Here is a 23,033-nt window from a genome sequence, read left to right as displayed (position 1 = left end):
ACTTATCATCAGGATATTACTTTTCATGCTGATTGGAATAAATTAGTTCAAAATAACTTGATTCCTATTGATTCACTGTCATATAATGATGGATTTATGTTTTATGAAAAGAGATTGTGTGTTACAATTCCATTTTGATCTTTTCTTTTGAATGAAATTCATTGTCCCCCATATCAAGGTCATAGAGGTATCATATCTACCTTACGTACATTAATTGAAGATTTTTATTGGCCGCATATGGATGCTGATGTATCTAGCTTTGTTTCTGAATGTTTGATTTGTCAAAGAGTTAAGAGACATCATGGTAAACAGTATGGATTACTTATATCTTTGTCTATTCCATCTAAACCTTGGGAACAAATTTCTATGGATTTTATTACTAGTTTACCTAATACTAAATCTAACCATGACATGATTTGGACAGTAGTAGATAGGTTTAGTAAACAAGCATATTTCATTCCATGTAAGAAAACTTTGACAGCATCACAAGCAGCACAATTGTTTTTGAAAACTGTTTTTACTAACCATGGATTGCCAAAAGTTATTATTTCAGATCGTGATTCTAGATTTTGTAACAATTTTTGGATTACTCTGTTTGCTAACCTAGGCACAAAGATTGATTTCTCATCTGCATTTCATCCTGAAACTAATGGACAAACAGAAGCCACTAATAGCACTATTCTAGATCTCTTACGTGCATATACTATTTCTAAACCTCCGACATGGGACACACATTTGCATTTATTACAATTTGCATATAACAATACACCACACACATCTACAAAGAAAGCACCGTTTGAAGTGATTTATGGTTATAGATTATCTACACATATTGCATCTTTGTCAAATAGAATTCAGAGTGGTGATGATATTGCTAGTATGCATAATACTATTTTTGATGAGGTTAAAGACATGATTACCAAAGCCGAGCAATCATATACCAAACAAGCCAATAAGAAAAGACAAGCAATGACTTTCAAAGTTGATGACTATGTTTGGTTGAGAATAGAAAAACGTAGACTACAAAGTGTAGATAGACACCCAGTTGTGAAATTAGCCCCTAGATTCTATTGACCATTTAGGATCATTCACAAAATTAATGACAATGCATTCAAGTTAGAATTACCACCTCACTGGAAAATTCACAACACATTTCACATTAGTTTATTAAGACCTTTTAGAGGCCAATTACCTGTACACCCTGTTTATGAAAACCCACCTTTGTTAGAGGAAAAGACTGAAATACTTGAACCAAAACCTATCATAGACACTGATTTTATGACCAGTAGAACTAGCCGAAGATATTCTAGATATCTAGTTAAATTTAAGAACCATCCCGTAGAGGAAGCACAATGGATGCACACTACAGACTTAAATGCTTTCCCCACTTTGTTAGCTCCACATTGAGCTAATAGAAATTGAGGTCAATTGCTATTCCACCTCGGGGGTATGATGCCAAGAGGCATATCTCACGGTGGATTCCGTGCCATGGTGGATTCCGTGAGGTTTTACGGTAGATTTCGTAAACTTTGATGACCGGGGCTCATACACAAAGTGGATTCTTTGTGCGAGAAGTTGATGGGGACGCCTATCCTGTTCGGGTGTTTCATTAATTTAGTGTGTACATGGGTGATTCCATAGCGGGTGATTCCGCAAAATGCATATTAAATTAATAAACTTTTATGAGCTGTGAGTGTGCACTCGTAATAAATTAAGGTTAGGATTTATTTCTAACCAGTTGATTTATTTATGTAGCTGAAGACTGCTAGGTATTCACTTTTGTCGGTTTAATTGTATTATTTTACTAATTATTGTGAATGCTTCAGTTGATGTGTAGAGATAGCAGCAGTGGCGGAGGAAAGCATTGGAGGATAGCGAGTATTCGATTTATGGATTATATTTTGATGGGCGCATACCTTAGGCATGATGCCTATATTTTGTCACGCCTATTTATTGAGGCGTTGGATATTTATTATTATTTTGTATGCACATGGACGCACGATTATGTTATTTCTATTTGGACATTGTATTGGGCATGCCAGACTCTTTGGGCACCGTCCATTAGCTTTATTCCTATTTTGTGTTAAAGCAAACTCAAAAGCTAAAAGCTTGTTATTTTGTAATTTGGGCTATTATTTGAGCTTGAAGATGAATAATACATAAAATACATGCTTTGTGGAGCGCTCACACAAGGCATGTGCACCCAATTGGTCTCTTGCTCTTGTCGTTCATGCTTTTTACCTTGTAACTTGTGCAAAAAGTAGAGTTCATTGTTCTTGGGGACCTTCCGGCATTCACTACGCGAGCATACAGCATCCGATCTGCGCACTAGTGATTCTGCAAAATACATATTTAAATTAATGGACGTTTATGATTTTAGAGTGTGAACTCATAATAAATTAAGGTCAGGACTAAGTTCTAACGTATTTATTTATTTTGTAGCTGAAGACTACTAGGTATTCACTTTTGTCGGTTTAATTTTATATTTTCTAACAATTGTGAATGCTTCAGTGTTGATGTCTAGACTAGGTGGCAGTGGCACTGGGAAGCACTTGGCAATAACGTGTATTCAAGTTATTTAGAAGAAATTATCATTTTTGATGGGCACGCATCTTAGGCGTGGCGCCAATATTTATTTTGATGCACTTATTTATTAAAGTGCTTGACATATATTTATTATTTTGTATGCGCATGGATGCATGATTTAAATAATCGTTATTGGACATTATATTTGGGCATAGTCCGACTCTTTGGACGCCCAATTGCTTTATTCTTTATTTGGACAAAAGCAAACACAAAAGCTAAAGCATGCTAATTGTAATTTTGGGCTATTTTTGAGCTTGGAGATGAATAATATATTAAATACATGCTTTCTGGAGCGCTCACACAAGGCATGGGGGGAGATTGTACCCAATTAGTCTTCTTGCTTCATGCCGTGCAAATTTTCTCTCTTGGTTTTTGAGCAAAAAGTAGAGTTCTTTGTTCTTGGGGACCTTCCGACACTCGCTACGTACACATACGGTATCCAATTTGTGCCCCAGTCTCCAATATTGTTGTGCATTCCACTAGTCTCTAATGGTCATTCTATGGGTGCTTTATATATGTGCATAATAGCACATGATGGTGTTTTCTTTGAAGAACTATGTTTGTCTAATTCTTTGAAACACCTATCTGCATGTAACTCGTTCAACACCTTTTTGTCACCAAATGGTCACACTCTTGTTTTTTTAATGATCTAAGATGCAAATATACTCCAGGGGGGGTCACCCAAAAATATATGTGTATCACATGGGCTCAACATAAGGGATTTATCAAATTATATTTTTACTTATTTTTTAAATATTGAAGGGTGCCAAATAAAGGGTTTATATAAAGATTGAACAAGAAGGGTGTGTTTTATTTAGCAAAATATGAGATAAGGGCATTTATAAATAAACCTTAAATGCACATCATATAGAGGGTATACATATAGTCGACCCCTTGAGTAAATACATACTAGCTTGATTATAGAACAACTTTGTAATATCAAGGGAGTTGACTCACACAATGGGTGATACTTCCACAAATGATTCTACATTAAAGAGCAAAGCATGCCTACCAAAGAAACTTACCGTTTCCTACAAGATAATTATTGGCAAGAACTTGCACATCTAAATAATGCACATTTCAATATAGCATATGCAATTATCTCCACAAATAGAATGAGTCCCCATGCATTCCTCAAGTAATACCTTCTAGACCTCAAGTATACTTTTGATCAATTGCCTACTTTCTCTACAATCTCATTCATGATTGCCTTAGTAGAGAACATGTGTATCACTTTCTTGGGAAAAGGATGAGATATTGTTCAAAGGAGACCTCCATCTTTGAATACATGTTGGATTTCTAAAGAAAGAAATGCAATAGTCCACATCATGTTAACTTTGTCTATAAATCAAGGTAGTAAGTTACATGATTATGTATTTTCAAACTGTAAAAGAACAAATCTCAAACTAAGCACAATTGAGGACCCTGTAGTAGACACACATTTTACATATCCACAAACATAGAGGATTTCATACTTATGAACAAATTAGAAGTTGTGTGTGCAAACAAAATATGTTCACCTACATATACAGATCAATTACAATATTTAACATGAACATGATCCCAAAAAAAGGTCTAATCACACTAGACTCTTTATAATTCAACACGAGAGAGAGAGAGAGAGAGAGAGAGAGAGAGAGAGAGAGAGAGAGAGAGAGAGAGAGAGAGAGAGAGAGAGAGAGAGAGAGAGAGAGAGAGTGTGTGTGTGTGTGTGTGTGTGTGTGTGGAAGAGGAACAAAGAGGATTATCATGCTCGATTTTGGTATACATTTATGTTGGAAAAACTAAAAGCAAAGAAATGAAGGAATGAGACAATGCATCACATGCACATGAGCCAACCACTATCTCTCATAGAATATGAATAGTTACAAAAGTGCTAAAACATAGTAAGAAATTATGTTAAAAGGGACATAACAAACATTTATCTTGTATTTGTTTACTCAATTATTTAGTTAAGATAGGTTTACAAGAGTCTAGACTTTTGAAGGTCCATGAAGGTTCTTGTCTACCAATCCATCTTTCAAGCTTACACCATTGCATAATTTTTATTCAAGCTATAGCTAGATTGAGACCCATGTCCCCATCGCCACCTGCAAAAAATTGTATATTGAAGTTATGGGAACCATATAAGCGAGGCAACATGGCGAGTTTATGACAAAAACATAGCTAGACAGGTAATATAGATGGTTTGGGGGAGGAAAATTTATTAGACATCAAGACATGTTGTACATCCATGATTTCATATGCTACTAAGTATACATGGCATTGTTTGTGACCCTCATATATGCTATATAATCAGGCATAACTTTTAATTACTAGACTTCACAAAACTCTAGTTTAGACTTGCAACATGCAACATGAGCTAACAATAATGGATGCTTATAGCTTGAGAAAAAGCCCACTGTAAAAATTATTTGTAAGAAAATGACTAATTAAAAAGCTAAAAAATAAGTGCACAATTCTTGATAGAGCATTCATGCCTTATATTGGTAACCTTCTGCTAATGAGCATTTAAAAAGTGCTAGTGAACTAGGGGTAACCTTCTCCTCAAGAACATGCTACTTCTACCTAAGATCCCCTAGCCATTATGATAGCCTAAGAACTTGAGATCTCCCTTTCATCATCACTATATATTTGGCATTATCTTTTAAAAAATGTTTTAAAAAATGGGCCCTTGCGAGCGTGGCCTCGGATTTGAAAGTTTGAGTATCCTTGAAAGGAGGCTTTATCATTCACAAGAATTGTATTTTTAAAAAAATTCCCTTCAAAATAAATATGTACATATGATAAGACAGATAGCTTACTCTTTTAGTTTGTTCACAAAGAAATTGAAGTTTCGGTATATGCAAGTAGTTCTCAACATTTCCTCTTGTGGAAAAGGGGTCTATTTTCCCATCTAGTATTGAATGGCATGAACTTGTGTGAGGGAAACATTGGATGCATAGCTAGGTACAATGGGGGGTAGGGAGCTAACCCAGCAACCCCAAGGTCCCCGACCACACCTAGCTAGGTATGTGGTCCCTCCGTCGAAAAGAAAGCTTATGATGTTGCCATACCTCACAAGGTGGAAATTATAGCCGGAATTTGTGTAATACTCTGAAAATTTGGACTGTCCTTCCACTTCGAGCACTCTAGCGCATAAATAGAAAGAGAAGCAACGTGCAGCGATGATGGGAAAAAAGAGTAAACAGAACGAGCCGCACCTCCGGGCGCATCAACTCTGAATGAAGAGGCCGCACAGCGTTTTGTAAGTGTCTGCAAGGCAGCCGGGTCCGGGGCCTTCGAAAACAACACTGGAGGGCTGGCAGTCCATCTTGTTGTAGTAGGTCACAAGGGTGGTGGAGCTAATGTTGGAGACTTGGATCGCGCCCTGCTGCTCGTCGAACGTCTGGCACGTTTGGCTGCGCAAGGAGAAGGTGTTGGTCGGAGTTCCTACGCAGTCCGCTTCTTTGAAGATATCAACCTTTGCCACCCGATCAGCAGTCGTCAGTGCCGTCAGCGACAACAGCAGCAGTGACGATACCAGCACTATATTAATATTCACACGACCTACGACGTTGTCGCGGGCGAGCGCCATGATACCGGCCCTATCGACGCAACCCACCCAGTAACCTAAACCCCCTGCAGCACACGACTGCTCTACTCAGTCCACAGTACTATGGATGGCAATTCAAACAAACTGCGATTGTATTGTAAGAGAGTAGCTCTTCCCAGCTCGGCTTTATATAAAGTCGCCATATAGCCTGTAGATGCGCATCCTTAGAGCCAATCAGCAGCGTGGATAAGGTGCAATTGCCAACTCCTGATAATGGCAGTTGGCACAGCTTGTAAAGTTCTCAGCAATGTTTAAAGTGTCTTCCCTTCTTTGGCTTTGCTTGGGCCTTCTCAGGATGGAAAATGTGGACTTGGGAGGAGTCGCTTGCAGATTGTGAAAAACAGCTACCCCCGTCTCGATCAGTTGAGCTATTGCTTGTTGACATGGCACATCTATTATTATCGAATTAAACTGTTGGCCGGCAAGGTTACTTAATGTGTTATGTTTTAAATGGGTTCCAAACATCTACCACCGTGGTTATATATTTTTCCAAATGAGTTGCATAAACTTTTTTAATAGTTTAATTTTATATATTATATGGCAATCAAATAATTTTTTTTGGGTTTTTTGCTATTTCCTAGGCCTAGTTATAAATAAAGGATCCACAAAAAGAGTGATAGTGACGAGGCAATAGAGTGACACTCAATGATGCATTATCTTAAGGTTTTGCAAAATCCCAAATATATAAAAGTTTACATGGCTCAAATATTTGGCTCTTGTTGAACTTATGTGTAAATTATAGAATTTGTAAAACTACCACTAAATTATTAGGGTAGGGCAAATTTTGTTTTTGGTGAGTGTAACCTTATTGGTTTCTTTAGACTATTTAAAGTGTGAATGCTGAGGGTCCATCCACCACAATGCTCTTTGGCAAAGTGGTCATTACCTTTCAATATATGGGATAATTCTAGGTTAACCATCACCCTTGGATTCATTTTATTGTTAGGAACTATTTAATTATGATGACAATGCAAGATGCTTTTTTTTGCTTCCACTAGCACTATTTTTGTTCATAAGTGGACAAAATAGTGTTCTTATTTTAAAAGGAACTAAAATATTCCTACTCTTAAAACATCAATTATCTACCAATTCTCATATGCCTTTGTAATGTGGGGAATTTGTTGACTTAAGTATCACCACTTTGGATTGTGATCATGAGAATGCTCACTGACACAACACATCTTACAAGTAATTGATTTTACCAAAAGTCTATTCTGAGATGAAAAGTATGGAGCTCCTATGTTGCCAAGAAGTGATTTGCATCTATGTATAGCTTTTGATTTTACCCTTAGTTTTATAAAACGATATCTATATGTAATCCTAAGTAAAACACATCTTACATGTAATTGATTTAACCAAAAGTCTAGTCTGAGATGAAAAGTATGGAGCTCCTATGTTGCCAAGAAGTGATTTGCATCTATGTATAGCTTTTGATTTTACCCTTGATTTTACCCTTGGTTTTATAAAACTATATCTGTATGTAATCCTAAGTAAAACATTAAAGTCTGACCATAGTTGATTTATAGTGGTTACTCATGGGCTCCAACATAGAATTTAGTGATTCAATTATTCACAATACTAATCTAACTATTAACCACATGCTAGAGATATGTGACAAACTTGCACAAAGCACAATATTACCAAAATAGATTAGCACTTCTTATTGTTAGCCATGATTTGTGCAATAAGAGTAATGTTCATGATATGTATTGCACTCACAAGCATCACCTATTGTTCATTGTGGCCCATGCACTAAACAATACTATAAACACCAAAATCAATACTTTGTGGAGATGTTACAAGGTAAAGCACAAAGGCTATCAAAAGAAAACACATATATAAGGTTGTGCTTTTAGTATTTAGCTTTTACGTCATCCATACATATTCTTCACGTAGGTCTTTGGATAGCAATCATATATTAAAGAAGGTAGTTTCACATATGTATATTTTCAAAATATATCAATAATATGTTTGAAAACTTACCTCTTCATTATCAAGCCACATCTAAGTAAAGTTGATAATAACCACTATGATCTAATAGAATCACATTCTACAAAAATCACATTAATACAAGCTAAGAATTATTTCATACAATACAATGCTCTTTTTTTAGGGGGGGACGGAGGGGGGCGGGGGGGGGGGGGGGGGGGGGGGGGGTTTCACTTACAAATATGTAAGCATATCATGTGGGAAAAAGAAGGGTTTTCAAAAGATAAATTTAACACATTCTTTACATACAAAAAGGTGCTATATAAAGAAGTTATTGTAAATTTAATAGAAAAGGGATAAGTTTTAGTTGGAAAAAGTTCACAAATAATGATATTTTTAAATATTCTTTGAATGCATTGATATAAACGGTTTACATATAGTGAATCCCTTGAGATAGAGTGGCATCACATAGTGATTCAAAGCTTCAGTTTTGACTACATTGTCTCAAATGATCCATCTTAGTGGTGTTGTTAGATATTGTCTTTGGACATTCTTTGAGCATGTGTGTTGTATGTAGAACCATGTCTCAACCTTGTACCTAACATATTAATGCTGCCATGAGATGGGCTAGTATCTAATACTCATTGTGTGTCTGTATGTGTGATGCTTCATATGCCATAATGTAAGAAGCTGAGATGGAGAAGAAAGAAAACAAAGTACAAGAGAGAGAGAGAAAGAACTGGACATAAGGAACTTAATACCAAATGATGCATTCAATAGTCAAGAAGAAGCTTTTTATACTACAAGGTATAGCACTACAACATACAACCCTCATATCGACATTCAAAGCAACGCAAATGTTCATTAAAAAAATTGCCCCCATTGTCGCCAAATGCATCAGTATTAGCATTTATATAAAATCGTAACTATTTTTGTCACTTTTGTGACACAAATAGTGATGCATATAGCGACGGTTTGCGACGTATATTGTGACACCAATAACGATGCATGTAGTAAATTTACAATGCTAAGAGTGATGGTTATAGAGAAAAATAAATTGTGATAGGGCAGCTTATAGCACCATGTACTGTGTAATATTCTACAAATATAATAACATATTAGATATGCAATGGTCGTCAAGATTAGCACAAAATGTACTTGAACCCACAAGACTGATATATAGAATAAGTATAAGATTGTTTATAAAAACTCATGGAATTATGGTAAGCTACAAAGGATGATAAGTACATCTAAAGAATAGTACATGGGAGATGCTTGCACAGATCACATGACCAAAGAAGAAGAGGGTGTGTGCTCCACGAATCAGAAAGCTATAGATCCTTGCCATCAAAAAGCTCATCTCAATGCAAAAGAGCATCGAAGGGACTTTGAAAAATGAACAACTACACATCAGTCCACCATAATGCATTTTAAAAAAAATAGTAATTACAAACAAGAAAGATGATTGACTTGCTCGATTGCCGCATGCGTGTAGCCTATTAATCAGTGCAATGAGACGGTGTCTCTCTACATATCGAGTCTCCAAGCCGGTGGGATCATAGTTTGTAATGAAGTGCTACAAAGAAAATAGAATAGGATTGTTAAAAACACTATTTTTAGTACAAGTAATATTGCAAATAAGAAAGCGAGAAGAACAAAAGAAAAACTTACAAAGTCCTCCAGATAAGTCCTGTGGCCACCACTCCCCAGATGATGCATGACCCTTGCTCCAATCATGCCCTGCTGCCTCCCTGTTGTTGCCAACTCTGAGCCGCCACTCTTGAGTGCCTTGCGTGCATTTGATCATCTATGTGACATGTATGCATGCATACACTTCATCATCCACCCAGTGGAAAACCTCTCTACCGCCGTAGGTACTAGAAATACCTCATGAAAGGATGTTGCTATATAGTCCTTACTCCCCTTGGGTATATTCTTCCAATGGTCCAAGATGTTGTGTTGGAAAACTTATTGACACAACTGTCTCATGTGAGACACCACCCTCCTCCTCTCATCATTCATGATTACAACAGATATCCTCTCAACTACGACGAGGTATCCATACCCCTCTAAGGTATGTCTAAGGTGTGTCCTCTCCCACCTACGACCGTGCTCTTGGACATAACCTGGAGACCCTTGTACATCTAGTGTTGAGATATCGAGCTCCACTCGTGATATGCCAGGGTGACCGTTGTGCATTTATGTCACCGACTTGTTAGTTGTAGATGCGGTTGGTACACCGCCCATGAATAATAGCTAGATGACAGCTATCCTTATCTACTCTAGTTCGTGGCTCAATTAGTATGCCACCTTAGTTAGTTGAGTTTGGTTTGAGACCCATATATAGGGTTCTTCTATTTCTCTGTACTAGAGTTCTTTTTGGCTTATACAACTAAGAAGAGAAAAACTGTTTTCAGCCTCCACCTGTGTGTGTATTCCCCCATTGTGCAAGTAAGAAAGCTACAAGTGAGACTCCTTCCTTTTCTCCCACAATCTTGGCATGGTATCAGAGCCTGGTTCGTGGTAAGAAGCTCAAGAAAGCAAACCAAGTTCGTGGTGTTCTGGCAAAAGGACCAATGTTGCTTTCATTTTTTGAGTATGGGAGCAAGTCTCTGCAGATAGCACAGCCGGAAAGTGCAAGAGTATATTGTCTCAGATTGAGACGCCCTTCGCAGTGTAGCAAGAGGACAGTATATGCTGCGGGAAAAGGCTTTAGCCCTTGGTTGCTCTATTTTTTTTTATTCGAGGCCATTTCGGGGCCTGTTTTGGAGGCAGAAGTTTTCTGCAAGCACTCAGGAAAAGGCCCTGTTTTTTGATGTGCGACCACTGTTCTACAGGTCGGTGAAAAGTTACCGTAGAAATTGCATCGTATGCCTGTGCGCAGAGACATTGGGATTTACAGAATCATCTTCGTTGCTTGTTGATGCAAAATCGTCACTAGGAAGTGACTGTGTGGTCAAATACCACTTTCGTTAGTTTTGTAGATTTACCCTTGTGAGGTTGAAGCTGTATTTTTTACAGTGACAGAATTTTTTTGCAGTGTTCTGTAATGGCATCTGATTCTCTTTCACAGATTGTCACTAAAAAGCTTGACAAGAACAACTTCCAAGCATGGAACTTTAGAATGATGAATTTTCTTATGGGAAAAGGATATTGGGAATTCGTTGTAGGAAATGAAGAAGAACCAGTTCTTCCTAATGTTCCCAATCAACAGCAAATGGAGGCATTCAAAGGATGGCATGAGAGAGCCAGAAAAGTTATGTATTGGCTGTCTATCAGTATTTCAGACTCTATGATTGTGCATATTCAGGATGCAAGTACGCCAAAGGAGGCACAAATACGCAAGCTGCTAGGAAAATGCAGCTCAAGAAAGAGTTGCACAATGTGCAAAGAGAAAGTATGAGCATCAATGACTACCACATGAAGGTGAAGAAGATTGCAGATGCACTTGCTTCCATTGGGTCGCCAGTGGAAGATGATGCTTTAGTTTCTGTGACCTTGAATGGTCTAGGAAAGGATTATGCACAGTTTCAAACATCGATTTCCGTCCATGAAAGATTTCCTGATTTTGAGGAGTTGATTGCTCTTCTAATTTCTGAGGAGCAGAGAAATTGTGGTGCATCTTCTTCAGGAGGAACTTCAAAAGAAACTGTCTTCTACTCAAATGCTGGAAGAGGTAGAGGCAGAGGTAGAGGAGCCCGATCTAGAGGCCATGGTAGAAATCAGAATATACAGCAAACTCAAGAAAACCAATCCTATGGAGGAGGATGCGGTAACTCTAGAGGTAGGGGGAGCCAAAGAGGTCGTGGTGGATGGCAAAGAAGCCAAAATGCAAACAACAATGTTGAATGCTACTATTGTGGTAAAGTGGGTCAAATGGCTAAAGACTGCTATAAAAAGCAGAATGACATGTTGAATGGAAAATTGCAACAAGGGAATTATGCATCTTCTAGTAGACAAGGTGATGACAAAAATGAGCATTTATTTATGGTGCAGCACATGACCAATTCTATGATAAGTGCAGAAGAAAGCAATGATGTGTGGTATGTTGACTCAGGTGCATCAAACCACATGACAGGTCATGTAGAATGGATGCAGGATGCAAGGAAAATGGAAAGACCAGGATTTGTGGAGATTGATGATGATACTGCACATCCTATTGTGCAGATTGGAAAACTTTATTTGTCTATGCAGGATGGGAAAAAGAAATACATGTCGGATGTATTTCATGTCTCGAATATCACCAAGAACCTGGTTTCTGTTGGTCAAATGGTTGAGCAGGGCTTGCAATTCATATTTAATTCTCATGGATGCTTTGTTGAGAATATGAAAAATAAAGGTCGCTTGATAGCAAAAGGAAAGAAGAAGGACAGAATGTTTACGTTGGATACAGACATGCCTGAATTGAGTGCAGCAATGTTTGCACATGGGACCGGTTTAGTTGCAGATATTGATATCTGGCATAAACGCATTGGTCATGTCAATGTACAACGACTTAAATCAATGCAAGCCCAAAATGGTGTTGCAGGATTGCCTAAATTCAAGGTTGCACAAATGCATAAGATATGTGAAGCCTGTCAATTTGGAAAACATGCAAGGAAACCATTTCCTAGATATGTTCAAGAGAGTAAGAAGCCATTGGAATTAATCCACTCTGATGTGTAGACTACTAAAGTTGCATCTATTGGAGGCTGTCATTATTTTGTTACTTTTATTGATGACTATAGCAGAAAAGTTTGGGTGTATTTTATGAAAAAGAAAAGTGAAGTGTTTGGGCATTTCAAAACTCTTAAAGCTATGGTTGAAAAAGAAACAGGCCTGCAAATAAAATGCCTAAGGTCAGATGGAGGGGGAGAGTACCTCTCAAATGAGTTTGCAAGGTTCCTACAGGAGCATGGCATAAAGCAGCAATATTCATGTAGTCATAACCCACAACAAAATGGAATTGCAGAAAGGAAAAACAGGCATATTAGAGAGGTATCTCGTGCCATGCTCAACAAAAAAGACTTGCCAGATTTTTATTGGGCTGAAGCAGTTGCTACAGCAATCTACATAATGAACAGGACTCCCACTGCAGCAATACATGGGATGACTCTAGAGGAGAGATATACTAGTAGGAAACCAAATATTTCTCATTTGAAAATTTTGGTTGCATTGCCTATGTTCATGTGCTAGATGAGTTGAGATCCAAGTTGGATCCAAAAGTTGAGAAGTGTATCTTTATTGGTTACTCTTTGCCAGAAAGGGTATAGATGCTATAACCCTTCTACTCGTAAGTTTACAGTGAGCAAAGATGTTGTTTTTTATGAGATGAGCAGCTGGTATAAACCAGTAAACATGATTGATAATGTAGATGCACAAAATGGTAATGCTGCACAGAATTCACAGCAGCAGTCACAAGATATTAGTGGACTTGGAGTATCCTCTAGCAGTGGTTCATATTCTTTGCCATGGACAGGCAGATTGAGATCAGGAGAATCTTCTCAAAGCAATGTAGATAGTGGTATGCAAGTATCACGAAAAGGAAAAGAGAAGGTAGATCAGCCCATGTTTGATGTGAATGCAGGTCACTCTTATGTGGATGGTGAATCCAGTGGCTCAGAACAGAGCATTGATGATGAGTTGGGTATTCCTTATATTGTTACACCTGGAGTAAGGAAGACCAGGGATGTTTTGAGAGCACCTGGGAGTGAACCTACTTTAAGCATGTCTACCAAAGATAGGTATCCTGTGGATAGGCTGAAATATGATGGATTTACAGCCATTCACTATGCCTATATGGTCAAAGTGATACAGGAACTAGAATCCACTTCTTTTGAGTAAGGCATGGGAAAAGAAAAATGGGAGAAAGCCATGGATGAAGAAATGGATGCCTTGGAAGAAAATGCTACATGGGAATTGGTACCTTTGCCTAAAGATAAGAATGCAATTGGTTGTAAGTGGGTTTATAAGGTGAAACACAATGCAGATGGTTCTGTGAATAGATACAAGGTAAGATTAGTATTCAAGGGGTATGCAGAAACATATGGCATTGATTATGAAGAAACATTCAGTCCAGTTGCAAGGATGGCAACCGTAAGAGCAGTCATTATTATGGCTGCATCAAAGGGATGGTCTTTACATCAGATGGATGTAAAGAATGCCTTCTTGCATGGTGATTTGCAAGAAGAGGTCTATATGGAGCAGCCACCAGGTTATGTGCATGCTATTCATCCTGAGTTTGTTTGCAAGTTGAAGAAAGCCTTGCATAGCTTGAAGCAAGCACCTAGAGCATGGTCTGACAAGATAGGACAGTATCTTGTCACTATTGGCTTTCAGATTTCCAAGGTAGATTTCTCACTTTATGTGAGAAAAATAGAGAAATGTATTGTGCTACTTGTCATTTATGTTGATGATTTGATTATCACAGGTGATAGTGATGAAGATATCCTTCATGTGAAAATGCTATTGAAGCAGAAGTTTGAGATAAGGATTTGGGAGAGTTGTGTTATTTCTTGGGCATTGAGGTGATTAGATCACTAAGTCGGATACGGCTCTTGCAGAGGCAGTATGGATTGGACATGCTGTCCAAATATGGGATGACAGGCTGTAAGCCTATTTCAGTTCCTTTGGAGCAGAATGTGAAGCTGAGCACACATGCAGGTGAGCTTCTGGAAGACCCTACTATGTACAGACGCATAGTAGGAAGTTTGATTTATATGACTATTACCAGGCCAGATTTGAGCTATGTTGTTGGATTGGTAAGTCAGTTTATGCAGGCTCCAAGGAAATCGCATTTGGATGCGGCTAGACGCATACTCAGGTATGTGAAGTCCACATTGCAGTATGGACTATTTTATGAGACTGGGGTTTGGATACAGTTGCATGGATACACTGATGTTGATTGGGCTGGTAGTATTTCTGATAGACGATCTACCAGTGGATATGTGTTCTATTTTGGGAGTGCTGCAGTCACTTGGAGCAGCAAGAAACAGCTTACAGTTGCCTTGTCGAGCACAGAGGCTGAGTACAGGGGTGCAGCAATGGTTACATCTAAGGTAGCTTGGTTGCATAAGCTACTTTATGATATACATCAGCCTACAGATGGGCCAGATGTCATTTATTGTGACAACATGAGCAGTATGCACTTGGAAAATAACCCAGTCTATCATGCTAGAACAAAGCACATTGAGGTGCATTATCACTATGTGCGGGAGAGGGTTTTACTAGGTCTTATTGATCTAGTTTATGTCAACACAGAGGATCAGGTAGGTGACATATTCACGAAGGCATTGGGTGCAGAGAAGCTGCGCAAGTTCAGAGACCTGCTTGGTGTGCAGGAATTGGGATTGAGCTCGAGGGGGAGTGTTGAGATATCGAGCTCCACTCGTGATATGCCAGGGTGACCGTTGTGCATTTATGTCACCGACTTGTTAGCTGCAGATGCGGTTGGTACATTGCCCATGAATAATATCTAGATGACAGCTATCCTTATCTACTCTAGTTCATGGCTCAGTTAGTATGCCACCTTAGTTAGTTGAGTTTGTTTTGAGACACATATATAGGATTCTTCTATTTCTCTGTACTAGAGTTCTTTTTTGCTTACACAACTAAGAAGAGGAAAACTGTTTTCAGCCTCCACCTGTGTGTGTATTCTCCCATTGTGCAAGTAAGAAAGCTACAAGTGAGACTCATTCCTTCTCTCCCACAATCTTGACATCTGGTGTATCCACAAGGGTAGTATCTCTCAAAGTAGCACCCATAGGGGTGCCACGTGTTTAGATGGTTGAGCAAAAGCTGGAGTCACTGGAGTAGATGTCTCCACAAGTGTGATAAATTCTATAGATGATACGCCTCCATCAGAACGATAAGATGGAGACACTCCATCAATGCCTCCACAACACCCACCTGAGCCATCCTCTCTAGAATGTATACGAGAGCGAGGAGTAGCACCCTTATCTGGAGATGACTGCGGGCTTCCATCATCCACATCTCCATAACAACCCCCCTAGAACTACCACAATCACAACTATTAGTACAAATTTCCACAAATAAAGAAGCATTACGAACACCAACTAGATACTAAATAGCAACATACGTCGTCCATTTACAATTGATGCCATTACAAACCTAACATATCTTATGCCAATCATGGGATTTTAGCCCTGATAGTTGGTCATCTTTAGGAAAAGCGGATTTGAGAGAATGTGTCATGCCCATCGGCATGTGGATAGACCTAATAATTTGTTTCACAATGCGCTCTCCTTTAGTAGACAGAACCCAAAGAGCGCGAGGTAGTTGCAAGTGACCATCAATGCTCGATTGTGGCCAAAGCACCTCCATCTTGCCTACCTTCTTTAAATCCATTCATGCCCCTATAGTGTCTCTCTTTCTTGTGATGTGGTCCCATAATAATCTGCTCACATTTTTGAAAATATGTATCAAATCTGACAAGTGGTCAATTTGTAAGTAGGTCCAATATGGCAACTCATAGAAAACTGAGAATTGTTACATTTCATTTAGATGTGACTATGTGTGGACCATTTTCAACTCGTACCAGCTTTAGGCGTTGTTTCATACTAGAGGTCATCCAAGAAAACCTTCCTTGAGTTCATGACCCTCTAGCAAGAAAATGGAGTGTCCTTAATATACCATCTTCTTCATGGTTTGTGACCTTCAAGAGTCTAACAGTGATCCACATGATGGACATGCATGATAACTTGAGATAACTAGACCTGTCCCAACACCCCAATTCAATCAACACAAACTTGAATGAGCTATGTCCAATATCACCACAACAAAGATGGAAGCCTACTTACCTAAGCACTCCCTGAATCCTGAAAAGTCATGCATGGTCTACATGAGAATGGTTGGTATATTGGCAACCATTACACTTGCTCATATCTTCCATGGCGAACCCCTTCTCCCACAAAATTTTAAGCTCATCAACTAATCAACCGACATAGACATCCATAGTCTTAACTTTGTAGTGCCTAGGAATAATCAAGCTAAGGATCATGTGTCCTTTCTTCATAAAAAGGCTTGGATGGATGTTGTAGTTAACAAGGACTACAAGCCACACACTATAAGAAGTTGAGCGGAGACCAGATGGGTTCACACCATCCATAGCAAGACCGAGATGAAGGTTCCTTGGCTCTTGTTGTTTGATTGATAAATTCAGCCCACCCATAATCATTAGCATGTGGAACTAACTCATTTGGTCATTACTCTTTTGGCAAAAAACAAGAAAAATAGTCAATAATCCTTTTCAAATAACCATGGAGAACTAATATTGGATAATCTCTCTCCAAGGCAACAATCAAGTGGTTTGCCTAATAACAATGGCCATCATTACCACTATGATAGAGAGTACAAAGTGAAAATTTGCATACCACATTGCAAACAGGACAATTCCTCACCAATGGAGTGTGAATAATGAATCAAAATGCCTAGAAAGGTAGAGTCAATGTGGCTCCATGCCCATGAATCTGTTGATATTCATTGGACTCTATCTATGGATCTATTTTGGGCATGCCACGTTTTCAAGCTCACTATGCCTGACGTATGAAACATGTTATGTATGCGTGGTATAAGTGGAAAGTGTCTAGGAACTTCTTGAGGGATGGTTTGCCCGTGCAATTCTTATCGAAACCTGTGAGTACCACACTTTAGACATGTCTCCATACTCATGTAGTCTCCTTGAAACAACACACAATCATTGACACATGCATGGATGTTGTTGTAGTCTATGCTAAGCTTTCGTAAAACATGTCACGCATCATCACAAGACTTAGGTATTGTATTTCCAAGTTGTAATATATGATACTTTAGCAACCTTTAAAAATTTCATAAAACACCTTAAAAAAGCATAAGTAATTTTTATAATAGAGTAAAAAAGATCAATGGAGTGTACATAGAATGTACCTAAACAACTCGGTCACACTCGCCTCGCTCAACCCGTATTTTACCTCCATACTTAGTAGTGCAAGTAGTGTCTTTAGGGGAGATACTCAGTATCCATTGTATAATGGTATGGACACTTCCTCTTTGAGGAGATCACATGACTTGGCATCCATGGGCATCAATGCATCGATCATTTCCTCCATCTCAGGCTCGAAGATTAGAGGAAGGTATGAAAGGCTAACTGTCTCCTCTAATATTGAGGATATAGATTGATTTTGTGCCTTCCAAGTGGTGGATTGACTCAAACACTCCATCCATTGCATGCCCATGAACTCTTCTAATTGGCTGTAATATATGCATTCTTTCTTGGAATAAGGCGTTACTTCCATGTATAAATTTTATGGGCACGTTGAATGTTTTTGTATATGATATTCAATTAGTTTACGAATGTAAGACATCATTGATACACACTTTTCTTACCGTTCGCTGAAAGTCTGAGATCACTTAATCAATGATCTCCGATTGGAACTCGCCAAAGCATCATACATGTTCTTTAGACAAGTGACACTTTCGTCTGATTGCCAGCTTGCATTGAGAGTAGATGGAACACACTAATTAAGATACGCCTTGCGATCTTGGATATCATGACCATCATAGTTTTCCATTTTGTCTAGTTACAATAAACAACATGTTTTTGTTCTCGTTTTCTTTTTCTTTTTTTATTTGCCTCCCTCCATCCTTCTTTGCTTCTCTCTCCCCCTCTCTTTCTATAAATGTTTATTTATCTCCCCCATCTTCCCTCCCCACACTCACTTCTTCTCTCTTTTCCTTTCCCTCCCTTCTTTTCTCTATATATTTCTCTTGTTTCCTCTTCACTCGCACTCGATGCATCTCGTTAAAATCAAAATCAAAATTAAAAAATTAAAAACCCATCAAATAAGACATTGGAAGGATCTCTCTCCCCACCCCTCTTTGTGCCTCTCTTCCCCCTCTGCCATTCTCTTTCTATCATTTTGTTATCTCTAATTCTCTCATTGTTTCCGTTTTACCTCTCTTTCTCTCGCTCTCTATTTGTTGTTTTCTCTATCTCTCTTTTTCTCCCCTTTTCTATCTAGCTCTCTCTTTTTATCCACTCTCCTTCTTCCCTTTACTTCACCCTTTTATCCACCTCTCCCTTCACTCTCCATTTCGTGTTCTCTCCCCCCTCTATTTCTTTCTCTCTTTCTCTTTCTTTGTTACCTCTCTCTTTGTTTCCCTCCACCCCCTCATTTTTTTCTGTGTCATTCTCCTCTTTTCCTCCCTTTCTCTCTCTTTATCTGCTTCTTTGTTATCTTTCATCCCCTCTCTCATTTTTACTATTTCTCTCTCAATGCATCTCATTCTCAAGAAAATAAAATAAAATAAAAGAAGAAAGCACAAGAACAAACCAAGAAGAGTCAATATACCTACTGCAAAGGTCGGAGGATTTATTCCTTGTCTCCTCTTTGTGACATCCCCTATTTCTCCCTCATGCACTTCTCCCTCTTCTTCACATGTGGTAGTGGCGGCAGTGGCAGCGAGAAGCTCTCCTCTCTCTTCCTCTCCCTCTCTCTCCCAAAGCCACAGTCTCTTTCGCTCTCTCTCGAACTGTTTGTGGCAAAATGACGCACTCAGGTTTTTAATGTTGTCGCATGGGATATGTGTGGAGTTTGCTACAAGTCGCTCACCACAGGGACGCTTTGTGAGATGGGAGCAAAGAATGATGAGAAGATTACTCAATACAAGATAATTACCCAAAAGAAAATGTTTGGATATAAGGTTAATGTGAAAACATACTCATTGATTAAAGGTATGGTCAAGATACATATTCAAAAGACTCTTGGACAAGGGGAGTTAAAAGATATGTTCAAAAGACATATAAAGATCTTGAGATAAATCTTGTGATGACAAATTGTTCATTGATATGATGCCGCTCACCGGAATGATTTCCTCCTCTTCCCTATGCATTCTCTCTCAACTTCTACTAAGAGACAGGTGATCCGGGTTTTTTACAATCCGGATTATTACCACAAAATTTGGCCAAAACCCCTATCAAGAGCTTACCATATCACTTTGGGTTTACTCTTCAAGCACTAGGTATGCTACATTGCTTCTCGATTATGATAACTCTATTAAATGGAGGGAACAAGTTCTTAGGAGGCATGTCAATGTAAAGGGTAAAAGGGATGGTTATCTTAGTGAAGATGGAAATGGATTACACCTAGGAGTTGAGTGAGTGCATAGATTTTTCAAAGGACTAGCCTCCAACTAGACATGGGCTCCGCTTGCATCACTAAGATTTGGAATCTATCACCATCATTAGAGGACACCTCACCCTAGCACACAATTCAATATCCACATCATGGTGTCACTTGGATCTTGCACAAAAGCTTACAAGCATGGACCCCTTCTGTCACATGCTTATATGTATTTATATATATATGGGGGACTAAAGTCAAAGTAGCTTTTGGAAGCTGTTTTTTATAATCTCAATAACTCCCAAGAAAAAGTGAATTTCAAGAAAATTCCTACATTGCCCGATCGGTTTCGACCTGCTCTACAAAGTTGCAGAAGAAACTTTTTTCAAATTCTTCACGAAATTGAAGTTACGAAGGCCCAGAGTACTGGCTACATGCAATTTGCTTCTCTCTTTCACCACACAAACTTTCCACTCTATCCTTCTTGTAAATATATTATAATAATGTGCTTTGGGCACCGACCTCTTGTAATCTAGCTCCATTTCTCTATTTTGTCTACCACCACCCTTGGCTTCTTGCATGATGACTAAGGTGGGGACTTGTCCCATCCACTATTCTCCATATTTTCAAAGATGCCATACATCATCTAGGATTATGTTAATCAAGAACATTAGCTTAATCTAATCCCTCATGGAGGCTATATAAAGAGCCCATGGAGAATGAAGAGGGGAAAGGACAATGACAAGCCTATGAGAGCACTCTAGAAAACCCTCATCTCTGTGAGGTAAGCTATGAGTAAGTTCTTTTATTATGTAGTATAATGGCAAGCTTCCTCTACCTCTTCTCCTATTATCTCCCTCTCTTATCATCTTCTCATTCCATGTAGCATAATGGCAAGCTTCCTCTACCTCTTCTCCTCTTGTCTCCCTCTCCTCTCATCTCTCTCTCTCATATTCTAATATGGTGTCTAGTATATATATTCTCTCTTGTAAATTTGTGTCTTGGTTCTCTTGATTCTCTTTGAGAAAAGGGATGTCCTAGCCCATCCTCCCTTTGGCTAGATGGTGCCCCTCTTTAGTTCTCTTAGTGAGGATTGGAGGTTGGATGGGTAAGAGGCAACCCGTTCATCATTTCAGCCCTCATTTTTTGTGCCCCCGCTGAAGACATTCTCAACCACAATTCTTTACCTCCTTATGTGGGATGATACAACACATGGTGGTGCATCCTCTACAACAAGTGCCCCAAGTGGCTCTTCTCCAACGCATTCACCAACTTTTTTTTAAGCTGGTCGAATTCCATGACTCCCACAATGGTCTCCCAAGGAAGCCCAAGAAAGGAAGTATGCCTATCGAATGACGGCACGTATGCTGGTAAAAGGTGTTCACCTTAGAAATTTCATTATCTCACAATGAAAAAAATCATGTTGCCATCAATTGCTAGGTTCTCATAATTGTGGTGAGTGTTTTGCAAACAAAGTGAAGGCCCTTCTGAGAGGTCCTCGTCACCAAATCATCAAATCCCTCTCTCTCTCTGGCCTAATCCACATCAAAGGAGGACAACTATGTACGAATGGTGTGGAGTTTTGTAGAAGTGCAAAGTATGGAGACTACCTTCAATTGTTGTTAGCTCAAAGGTTGGGTGTGGTTGAAAAGGTGGCCATCACACCTTATGAAATATATGTCGCCGAGGATGGACACACTAAGTCAAGAACAATCACTGGTGAGAAAATTCTCTGTATAGCAAAGTTGGTGGGTTCCAGAAAGAAACACTTTGGGGAAAATCCTTCATAATTCAAGAAAGTGTATTTCCTCTACTCCCTTAAGTAGTCTCCACTCATGAATAATAATAATGGCTCGAATTTCTACACCTTCCACTCTGTACAAAACATCCGAGTTAATGTATGCATCAGTAGGAAGATTTTCTTCCAGCAGCATCTTGTCATGTACTTTGGGGCTGAAAGATTAAGGGAGATTCTAGTATCACCAGAACCTATAATCTTCCCAATGCTAGACTACAATGCATCCTTCAATGTACATGTCTTTATCTTATTATAATAGTTTGTCATGAATCACCACAAGTTGTATGGACATATCCGTCCACTTGCTATGCAAACTGTGCATATTGTAGCCAGCACAAAGCTTAGATTCCAAGGCATTATTAGAAGCATACTGGGGCCTAGACATCTTGCTGAAATCAATGCATCTGTGAACCCATTCATCCTTACCCTCATAAAATACAACTTAAGTCTAGACGTTTTCATCTTCATACTCTACTAAGGCAACATGGCATTTCCAAGTTTTTTTGGGCACAAAGGGGAGAAAGCTCTAGACTTTTTGGATGACTTAGAAATGGCCTTCCTAATCATAGGCCGTGATGATGAAGCAACCAAAGTACGGGTCTTCTCTTTAGTTCTAAAGGGTGATGCTCGAGTGTGGTATCAAGCTCTCTTGGAGGCTACAAGGGGTAATTGGGAGGATCTTAAGACCGCATTCATGCACAAGTACCAAGATATAGAGCCACATGAAGATATTTGGAGACAGCTCTTAGATCTTCGCCAAACCGTAGCAGGGGAGTACCAAGCCTATGAAGGCATGTTTATAAAATTGTGGGATAAATGGACAACCTCCTTAGCCGAGGGAGAAAGAGTACCTGATTGCCTTAAGAAAGATTTTTTTCTAGCCGGACTTCATTCTCTACTAAGGGAGAAGGTCAAAGGAAAGTTTCCCACATACTAGAGCCTTCTAATGAGGAGGAAGAAAGCTCTCTAGAAGTGATGGGGATTACATTAAAAGGGCCTTTTAGTAGTGAAATTCCGTAACAGCTTC

General features: G+C 38.9%; 1 protein-coding gene across 1 annotated transcript; it reads right to left on the bottom strand.

Moving 5' to 3' along the window:
• Window positions 1–4,497: 4,497 nt before the first annotated feature.
• On the bottom strand, window positions 4,498–6,338 carry LOC148029277 (uncharacterized). Its single transcript, XM_087688040.1, has 2 exons — window positions 5,790–6,338; window positions 4,498–4,676 (listed from the first exon to the last, which is right to left on the bottom strand). Exon 1 carries the CDS (start codon window positions 6,161–6,163, stop codon window positions 5,801–5,803), a length of 363 nt encoding a protein of 120 aa, XP_087544166.1. The 5' UTR covers window positions 6,164–6,338; the 3' UTR covers window positions 4,498–4,676; window positions 5,790–5,800.
• Window positions 6,339–23,033: the final 16,695 nt, after the last annotated feature.

This window comes from Lygodium microphyllum, chromosome 11, assembly GCF_053477565.2.
Source record: "Lygodium microphyllum isolate KBCC chromosome 11, Lygodium_microphyllum_v1.1.10, whole genome shotgun sequence".
NCBI classification, from domain to species: Eukaryota; Viridiplantae; Streptophyta; class Polypodiopsida; order Schizaeales; family Lygodiaceae; genus Lygodium; species Lygodium microphyllum.
This window is presented reverse-complemented; position numbering and strand designations above follow the sequence as displayed.